General features: G+C 43.3%; 1 protein-coding gene across 4 annotated transcripts; it reads left to right on the top strand.

Annotated features, from left to right (window-relative positions):
* Positions 1-222: 222 nt before the first annotated feature.
* On the top strand, positions 223-8939 carry LOC123098740 (calmodulin-binding transcription activator 3). 4 transcript variants are annotated; one of them, XM_044520807.1, is made up of 13 exons: positions 223-517; positions 1326-1445; positions 2149-2264; positions 2393-2481; positions 2658-2700; positions 3620-3767; positions 3879-3998; positions 4083-4414; positions 5558-6013; positions 6149-6849; positions 6946-7522; positions 7866-8210; positions 8578-8939. In XM_044520807.1, exons 1-13 carry the CDS (start codon positions 478-480, stop codon positions 8686-8688), a joined length of 3198 nt encoding a protein of 1065 aa, XP_044376742.1. In that variant the 5' UTR covers positions 223-477; the 3' UTR covers positions 8689-8939. The 4 variants fall into 4 exon arrangements, with proteins under 4 accessions (XP_044376742.1, XP_044376740.1, XP_044376743.1 ...); XM_044520805.1 differs by having other exon boundaries at positions 3876-3998; XM_044520808.1 differs by having other exon boundaries at positions 3876-3998; positions 8295-8583.
* Positions 8940-10217: the final 1278 nt, after the last annotated feature.

Raw genomic sequence — 10217 nt, 5'->3', positions numbered from 1 at the left:
CTGACAGGTTTGGCGCCTTCCACCTACCGCTCCACAAGTCAAGTCGTGTGTACGCCTGCGGCCGGCCCGCACCACCAACCGTAATATCGTGTCCCCATCACGGCCCCGCAATCTCCTCCTGCCAGAAAGATCAGATATCCCTTACCCTCCAGAGCGAGGGGCAGAACGGGCATTTCCCCCTCCACGACCCCCGCTTTCCTCCCTCCCTTCCTTTGTAGGTTGTAGCCATCGCGCGTGGTGGTGGCTGTCCAGTTGTTTCCCTTTCCCCGCCTCGCCTCATCTGTCGGCTAAAATACCCATCGCCACCACCTGACCCGCAGCAGCCCGTCTCTCCCCTCGCTCACCCAGACGGAATCCCACAAAACCCTACCGCGGAAATTCGCCCGGCGCGGATCGCCGGGAGAGGGCAGCCCCCGGAGGCCTGCTCGGGGCTCGCGGTCGCGGCGGCGCTGCCTGGTCTCACGCGGCGCTCCGCAGATGGCCGAGGGCCGGCGCTACGGGATCGCGCCGCAGCTGGGTGAGAGCCGCCTCGGATTTTTTGGTGGGGTTTTGTTTGTTTGGGTCGGTTTGATGGATCCGCCCGCGCCGGCTTCAGGTGGCCGGCGCTGGTCAACGCCTCCCGGTCTTTGTTTCGATTTGTTTCCGCCCGACGCCTTCGTTGCGTGCGGGGATCTGGGTTTGCGGCGGCGTCGAAGATGGTGTTCGGCTGTTGCGGAATCTGGCGGCCATGGATTTGGTTGGTGGGAACTCGGAAGTAATTGACTATAATTCTGTGTTTTTGCGGCGGGGATTTTCGGGAAGTTATGGTGCAAAGTGGAGATCTCAGTTCGGTCACTGTGCGCGTGAGTGCCCTGAGGGTGGAACCACCGGGAGCTGTAGGAGCTATTCGAAATAACTGGCAACTTGCTTTGGGTTTCGGTGTTCTGGAGATGAATTTCGGGGTACCCTGCGGTTCTACGAGTTGTGTTTCATCCGTGTGATGAACATACCCCTTACGTGGTGGTCCTTGTGCTCTTGGGTCTCGACTGAAGTCAGCTTCACAATTTTAACAGTCGGAGTGCTAGTCACTTAGGTGTGTGCAACTACTAATAGTCACGAGGTTTTCTGGGGGCAATCGGGGCTCTGGTGATGTCTCCACATGAACCTGAAATATGAAATTGAATTGTGCAACTGAATTTTGATGACGACACATGCTTTATTCTGTGTAGATTGGGAAGCAACACTGATGACATTTTCTTTGGAATGTTTTTAAATTCCACTTTTATATGACTAATTCTCAATTTTGTTGAATTGTCTAACTCTGCATTTCATTGACTTCTGAACAGACATGGAGCAGATACTGAAGGAGGCTCAGACCCGATGGTTACGCCCTACTGAGATTTGCGAAATACTTAAGAATTACAGGAATTTCCGTATAGCTCCAGAGCCGCCAAATATGCCTGCAAGTATGACCGCCATTTGCTGTTCAACACTCTTGTTATTTGATTATTTGTTTTTCGTTTTCAAAATTAACTTATGTTTTGGGCAAATATATACCAAAGCAATATTGTGCAACTTGGGAACTGGCATTGATTTGATAACTTGCACATCACTGTGTGAGAATAGAAGTTCCATTGAAATTGCGAGAACAGAAAATAAGGTTTATGATGTTTTTTTTCCGTTTTAATCTAGTCAAATATTGATGTCAGGTGTAAACTTAGCACATCCTGGTAGCCCTGCATACTTTTTAATGCCATATAGCAATACAAAATTATGATGTAATCCTTACTGTAACTGGTTTGAACCACATGGTTAAGCCTCTGGATCCACCATGATCTTTCTCCTGCTATCAGGATTGAACGGTTGCTATGTGATCAGTGCACCTTCTTATGCCAAGGGCCGTGTCTTGTGCCCTTGTGCAATGGTATTCTTTTATCTTTTTGGTTATACCTTTTTAGTGCCTTTAGATCAATGCCATTTTGCCTTTGGATCAGCCATGACATTGATTTGAACATTCTATTTTACTAATATCTCCACGCTTGTAATGACACGTACTATTTGGAGCCCATATATTATGAAAGTAAACATGCCATGAGCTGACAAAGTGTCTCCAAGTAGTCATGTTAAGGTCCAATTGTATCTCACTAATATTTGTATCTCTGATTGTAGGTGGTTCACTTTTCTTGTTTGATCGGAAGGTATTGAGATTTTTTAGGAAGGATGGCCATAATTGGAGGAAGAAAAAGGATGGCAAGACTGTCAAAGAAGCCCATGAAAGATTAAAAGTAAGTAAAGTTGAATGTTACCACTACTTATTTCTGCGACATCTTGCAGTATTTTTCTAAGGGTTCCTAGTCATACTGCATCACTTGTCTACAGAGGCAAATTAACTGACATTTCCTTATAAATCTAGTCTGGAAGCATCGATGTGCTTCATTGCTACTATGCTCATGGGGAAGAGAATATAAACTTCCAGAGGAGGAGCTATTGGATGCTGGAGGAGTAAGTGGAACTTTTAGTGATCCATTCTGCTTTTGTAATATTGCAAAGTTCGCAGTTGCTAAATAACTCATGGCATGTGCATCATATATGCTTGTATGGGGCCTACATCCATGCATGTTAACTTAAAAATAGTACACTACATTTGTATTTAAGCTATCCTACCTTTGCTTTTGCAGGGACTATATGCACATTGTCCTTGTACATTATCTTGAAGTCAAGGTTACACCTAAACCTTCTATGGTTGCAATGTTGTTAGCTACTTGTTTACCTTATCCTTATGTCTGGACAACACTTTAGGTGTTCCATGTAAATTATATTGCTTCGATGGCATGATTGGTCTTCATATACTGTTCTTTTTGTGATACTAAATTACTCCCTCCGTCCCAAAGTTCTTGTCTTAGATTTGTCTAGATACGGATGTATCAAGTCATGTTTTAGTATTAGATACATCTGTATCTAGACAAATCTAAGACAAGAATTTTGGGATGGAGGGAGTATTAATCACACTTGTAGTTTTAGTTTGGGATCATGGTTGCTATACTGCCTATAAGGAGTACTGATTTGATTGTTACTAGCCCTGGTGGTTGATGAGCTTGATTCTTATGATAAACCAGGAATTAGGCAATTGTACAAAATAAACTGTTTCAGTGCTGGGATACGTTAAGTGATTTATCCTTGATTAGGTAGCCTTGTCAGAAATTGTTTAATAATGCCGTTGAGAACAGGATAAAAATGTAAAATATGTCCAGAACTTGGAGTGAAATTAACTAAAAGGGTCAAGAAATTGGACTCCATGTTTGTAAGAATATTGTGCGTTTATGCTTGCATATGTCCCAGTAGCACATTGTTTGAAAACTATTATCTCTTGATAAACTGACTAATCTGAACATGTGAAACTGTTTTGTCTCTCCATATAGGAACCTAATCAGCCTATTTTGGAAACCCTCTGTTTATGTTGGTTTTAGAAGTAAATTTGTCTTGTTTCTTTGCTCACAATTTTTTACTTTGCCTACTTTTACTATCCTGGGTTCATAGTCTGAGTTTAAGTCGTTGCTGCCTCATTCGTTGTGAACAAAAGCTTCTTCTGCAATAAGCCGCTTAAAGTTTCATTTTCTTTGTATGTGGATATGAACATCAGGCTGGAAAATCAAGTTCTCGTACTAGGGGGCATGATAACATGCTACAAGGGGCCTATGTTGATAGCCCTTTAAGCCACTTGCCTTCACAAAGTACAGACGGTGAAAGCTCACTTAGCGGACGCGCCTCTGAATACGAGGCAGAATCAGGTAGAGCTGTTTGATCATCTTATTCTGTTCCGCGCGAAGTCCAGTTAAATAGTTTCACTGATACTATTCCAATTATGCACAGCGTATCTAAAGCAAAATTCGGTGCAGCAGATATTTATTCGGGAGGAGCCGGATACCACTCTATCTCTCGGATGCAGCAGCATGAAAATGGAGGTGGATCCATAATTGATGCTTCTGTTGTCAGCTCATACAGTCCTGCATCGTCTGTAGGTATGTGTCACCAAAAATGATTTATTCAGGTTATGAACCTAAGTTGAATGGATTTGTGACTCTTCATTTGCTACCAATGGTTAGGTAATCATCAAGGATTACAGGCTACATCACCTAATACAGGCTTCTATTCTCATTATCAAGATAACTCACCTGTGATTCATAACGAGTCCACTCATGGAATTACATTCAATGGGCCCAGTACTCAATTTGACCTGTCATCATGGAATGAAATGACGAAAATGAATAAAGGGATCCATCAATTGCCTCCATACCAGTCTCATGTCCCTTCTGAGCAGCGTCCTTTTACAGAAGGCCCTGGAATAGAATCTTTCAGTTTTGATGAAGTATATAGCAATGGGCTGGATATCAAGGATGATGGTCATGCAGACACTGATAGAGAAGCACTGTGGCAGGTAACAGGCGCATTTTTGTGTGGCAATATAATATATATAGCATATTAATGTTCTCTGATGATAAAGTTTTGTTTATGCAAAGAGGAGGTTTGCCTCTGATTACCCCTAACCCTTGTCTCCTGCTGTGCCCATGGGGCACGAGGATCTGCACGGCTATGAGCATAGGCCGTTGCACACTGCCCATGAAATTGTGTCTATCTGTTTATGTCAACTTGTACTTTTAGTGCCCGAGTTGCCTCAGAAATTTGCAAAATGGAATATATATTGTTTCCCTGTATTCTGAAATGCAGAGAGTTTTCTAACTGATAACCCTTTCACTTTTATTAACAATAGTAATTCGCGCGACATTGTTTGATAAAGTAGCCTACATACTAATTTTTGAAATGGGGTATTGGTTCTTCTCAAAAGTCAATTAGGAGCACATCTTTCTCTAACAAACAGTACCAGACTGGAAGTACAATAGTAATGCCACAAACGCCTTATGTATTGTTTTTATTCCGCTTAAGTGTATTGTTCCTCAATATTTCCAAAATGTAGCTCAAATGATTTTTAGGATGAGGATGGCGAGCTCAAATGCTAAACGAATTCTAGTAGGTAAAAATTAATAGGAAATTGGAATTTTAGTGGGGAAATGGTAGACTATAGAGCAGCAATGTCATTGTCAGCTAAAAGAGCATAGCCAATCTTAACATGTTTGTTTCTCCAGCCTTTCGGTTACCTAGTGTTGTTAAAGTATGAATCTATGATACTCCCTCCGATCCGTCATAATCATGGATTGGGGGGAGTGTTATATATATCCACTTTGCACAGATTAATATTTGCAGCTTTTATAGTGATTTTTCAGGATGGCGTGTATTTATTTTCTTTGAATAGTCGTAGTAATAGTGTTTCATATTACATTGTTTAAAAGATGATTTCCTGGTTTTCATTTCCATGGTAGAACTTTTTCTTTCTTTCCCTTGCTGGTTCTTGGCATCCCAGCGGACTTATTTTGTATGTTATTTTGCACACTGATTAATTGCATCTGCTTGACTTCCATGCTACTGATATTATACTATTATTGTCTTCCCCCTAAAATATATACTATTATTGTCCGGCTTCAATTTGGTTTTGGTACTCACTTGTGAAACTACTGAATTTCAGCTTCCAAGTGCTAATGATGGTACGACTACTGAATTTCTTCAGCTTCCAAGTGCTATTGATGGCAGGACTACTGAATTTCAGCTTCCAAGTGCTACTGATAGTACATTTGCTACAGTGGACAGTTTTGAACAAAACAATAAACTTTTGGAGGAAGCCATTAATTTCCCCGTCCTGAAAACTCAATCATCTAATCTTTCTGATATCCTGAAGAACAGCTTTAAGAAAAGTGATAGTTTTACTAGATGGATGAGCAAAGAACTTGCTGAAGTAGATGATTCCCAAGTTAAGTCCAGTTCTGCATTGTACTGGAACAGTGAAGATGCTGACAATATCATTGGAGCATCGAGCCGTGATCAGTTGGATCAGTTTACTCTGGACCCAATGGTTGCACAAGATCAGCTGTTTAGTATAACTGAATATTTTCCAAGCTGGACATATGCAGGTTCAAAGACTAGGGTATGTCTTCTTACACATCCTTTTACCTTTATGCTTCTAAAGCTTGAAAGTCTTAGGAGTGCCATACGAAATAGAACTGTCTTGGTGTGACTGAATTAGTGTTTAACTGCTTACAAAATTTCTTGTGTCCTGCAGGTTCTTGTTACTGGTAGATTCCTAACTTCTGACGAAGTTATAAAGCTCAAGTGGTCGTGTATGTTTGGAGAAGTCGAAGTTCCAGCAGATATTTTAGCAGACGGGACTCTCAGGTGTTATTCTCCCTCGCACAAACCTGGCAGGGTCCCTTTTTATGTGACTTGCTCCAACAGGTTAGCCTGCAGTGAAGTACGAGAGTTTGAATATCGACCAAGTGATTCTCAATACATGGATGCTCCAAGTCCACATGGTGCTACAAACAAAATATATCTCCAGGCGCGTCTTGATGAATTATTGTCATTGGGACAAGATGAGCAAGATGAGTTCCAGGCAGCTTTATCTAACCCCACAAAGGAGTTGATTGATTTGAACAAGAAGATAACCTCATTGATGACAAACAATGATCAGTGGTCTGAATTGCTAAAGTTCGCTGATGATAATCAGCTTGCCCCTGATGATAGGCAGGATCAGTTTGTTGAAAGCGGGATCAAAGAAAAGCTGCATATCTGGCTTCTCCATAAAGCAGGAGGTGGTGGCAAAGGTCCCAGTGTGTTAGATGATGAAGGGCAGGGCGTTCTTCATCTGGCAGCTGCTCTAGGATATGATTGGGCGATAAGGCCAACAATAACTGCTGGTGTAAGCATAAATTTCAGAGATGTTCATGGATGGACTGCACTTCACTGGGCAGCATTTTGTGGCAGGTAAGTTCTTCTGAGGGTTATACTTTTTGTTTGCACATACATACATACATACATACAACATGTATATGTACTAAACTTGTTTACCCTGTTCTGCAGAGAGCGAACAGTTGTTGCTCTTATAGCATTAGGTGCGGCTCCTGGAGCTTTGACGGATCCAAGGCCTGATTTCCCTTCAGGACGCACGCCAGCTGATCTTGCGTCGTTTAATGGGCACAAGGGAATATCTGGTTTCCTGGCAGAGTTTTCTTTAACAAGCCACCTTCAAACCCTCAACCTGAAGGAAGCCATGGGGAGCAATGCATCAGAGATATCTGGTCTACCTGGTATTGGAGATGTTACCGGAAGAATTGCCTCACCATCGGCAGGTCAAGGTCTTCAGGCTGGATCGATGGGAGATTCACTAGGTGCTGTGAGGAATGCTGCCCAAGCTGCTGCTCGGATATATCAAGTTTTCAGGGTGCAGTCCTTCCAGAGAAAGCAAGCAGTTCAGTATGAGGATGACAATGGTGTGATATCAGATGAACGTGCCATGTCACTCTTGTCTTATAAACCATCTAAACCAGGACAATTCGATCCCATGCATGCTGCTGCAACTCGAATACAAAACAAATTCCGTGGATGGAAGGGAAGAAAAGAATTTCTGCTTATTAGACAGCGAATTGTCAAGATCCAGGTATGAATATTTAGTGTATGACAATTAATCAAATGATTTTTGTTAAAATTCTGAACGCTCCAGATTAATACTGAATGAGTATGCCAACACACCATATTTTTTCTACTGAATTTTGCAATACTAAAATCAACTATGACCATATCATTCACAAATTTATGTAAAGGTAATTGAGTGAAACATGAGCTATATTTTTTTTCTCTTCCACTAATCTAGTATCTAGGACAGGATATCATAACATGATATTTTAACAGTAGTGTAATGCTTTGTCAAGTATCTCTTCTTCTGATGCTATTATTATAAATGAACAAATTTTCTCAACCGTGCTATATTGTGTACTGGCTAGGCTCATGTGCGAGGTCACCAAGTGAGAAAGCATTATCGCAAAATAATTTGGTCTGTCGGGATAGTGGAGAAGGTTATATTGCGATGGAGGCGGCGAGGAGCTGGGTTACGCGGGTTTCGGTCTACAGAAGTTGCAACAGACAGCAGCACTAGTAGCAGCAGTGTCGATGTAATCCCAGTTAAACCTGCAGAGGATGATTATAACTTCTTGCAAGAAGGACGGAAGCAAACTGAAGAAAGACTGCAGAGAGCTCTTGCCAGAGTTAAGTCCATGGTTCAGTACCCGGAAGCCCGGGACCAATATCAAAGGATTCTGACTGTCGTAACAAAAATGCAGGAATCCCAGGTAGCATTATGTTTTCCCGCCCTTTTAGCACCAATACAAAAGTTTTAGGGTGATGCTAAACAATTAGGCATTTTTTTCTGCCAGAGTATATTTACCCCTCAACTGTAAAACCAGACAAATTGGACCCACAACTATCAAAAGTGGAGGCTATTCCAAAGTAGTTTTGGATGGCGTGGAGTTGATTTCCAGAGCCACGTCATAAAACCCCGCCTGGGGGTAGTCCCTGGGAAGAGATCTATCCGGTTTTGATGGATGTGGACGTGATTTGTCTGATTTAAGAGTTTGGGGGTGAAAAAAAGAAATGGCAGTTTTGCTCTGTTTTCTTAATGGGAGGCTTACTCAGTTCTTTGTTGCTAATGTGACACAGCCTGTGGAAGAAAGTATGCTTGAGGAGTCGACGGAGATGGATGAAGGCTTTTTGATGAGTGAATTCAAAGAGCTCTGGGACGATGACGTGCCGTTGCCGGGCTATTTCTAGGTCCTAACTAAGTGGTGTTTGTTCTTGTAAATTACCTCTCTGATTTGTTTGTTAGCCTCACCAGATAGATGATAGTGACTAAATTACCTTGTCCATTATGGCTTGAGTTTTTGTTGGTCTCTTGGTTGTCTAGCTCTAGTGGCTCCTTGTACAGTATATCCATCCTGGGTGAAAATGTACCTGAATTATGAAGTTAAAATTGTTCAGTTAGTTGCTTGACATTAAACTCGTTATGCATGGATGTTGATGAAGTTTTTACTCCGTGCCAACCTGGGTTCCAGCCTAATAAGATTGCAGCAGGTTGGTTCATTTGTGTTTGGGGATATAATTTGTATGCGACATCATTCGTAACAGATTGTTTCTAATTGCATGTGTTGGGAGGGACATGTGATGGGTACCAACATGATCGTGTGATTTTGCTGAAGCTGTAGGAACAGAGTTGTCGAAACCTCTTGGCAGTGGTGAACGCAGCATGCTGTTTTGATGGTTTGGTCAGTATGTTTTCTTGCTTTGCTGACGTGAACCGGAAGATGCCAGGACAAAAACCCGAAACCAAACACCCAACCAAATAAACTTTCGGCCGCGCCGTCCAGCTACAAGTGTCCAAACGAGCAAGCAGAGAAGAAGGAGCGACATAGACATGTCGCCGTAAAGAAAATTCTCTCGTCTCCAGAGCATTTTGACGCCTCTGCGCGAAAGCGACGCCCCGCCGCTCTCAGGCCACGAGTCTGTTCGTGCAGACTAGAGTAGAGTGGAAATGAAACGAGAATGGTCTGAGTGCGACACGCGTGGATGCCATGGGCACAGTGTTGCTGTCGCGAACCATCGCGCATCGCATGGAAAGGATCAACGCGCGGTCCGTCCATCGCGGTTGCCAGTTGCCACCGGTTTCGTAATGGGTCGGACGCGGACGTGTAACTGGACACGACGGGGGCGTGCGCGTGCGTGTCGGCTGTTGCGTGCACAACTCCCGCTCTCTCTAGTCTTCCTTGCCGCCAGTCACCGCTCCGAGTGAGTGATGCGATGACCATGCCACTCGCTCCTAGTGGGTGCTGTGTGCGTTGATTTTTCATACTACCTCTGTCTGAAATTACTTGTCGCTCAAACGGATGTATCTAGACTTATTTTCATGCTAAATACATCCATTTAAGCGACATGTAATTCCGGACGGAGGGAGTAATACTCCCTCTGAAATATAAGAGCGTTTAGAACTTTAACTGTAGCATGTCATCATGAGAGACCCCGCCAATGATCACCCATCCAACGACTACGTAGTTGGCATCTGGCACCATAATCAAGCACCGCCCTAGAGCCAAATCAATCATGCGTAGTACGTGCAGTCGGCCTTAAACCAGTGATGGCTGGAGCGCCTGCAGGCCCCTGGCTTGTCCTGCAGATGCAGATGCAGTGCATAGCTAGCTGTGTAGAATGGGTCGCGCCTGGTCGCCCAGCTGGGTCGGGTCGGGTCGGAGTCCCCAAAGTAGTCCAGAAGCAGCCGCAGCTTCGGTTAAGTTTTAAAACTCCAGCGC

The sequence above is a fragment of the Triticum aestivum genome, chromosome 4D (assembly GCF_018294505.1).
Source record: "Triticum aestivum cultivar Chinese Spring chromosome 4D, IWGSC CS RefSeq v2.1, whole genome shotgun sequence".
Lineage (NCBI taxonomy): Eukaryota > Viridiplantae > Streptophyta > Magnoliopsida > Poales > Poaceae > Triticum > Triticum aestivum.
Note: the sequence above shows the minus strand (reverse complement) of the source record. Positions and strands in the feature narration are given on the sequence as shown.

Excerpts from the sequence above, each read along its gene's own strand:
- LOC123098740 (XM_044520805.1), top strand. The coding sequence starts at position 478 with ATGGCCGAGGGCCGGCGCTACGGGATCGCGCCGCAGCTGG. Across the intron at positions 3,999-4,082 it reads CAGTCCTGCATCGTCTGTAG|GTAATCATCAAGGATTACAG; the intron begins GTATGTGTCACC and ends ACCAATGGTTAG. Across the intron at positions 6,014-6,148 it reads ATGCAGGTTCAAAGACTAGG|GTTCTTGTTACTGGTAGATT; the intron begins GTATGTCTTCTT and ends TGTGTCCTGCAG.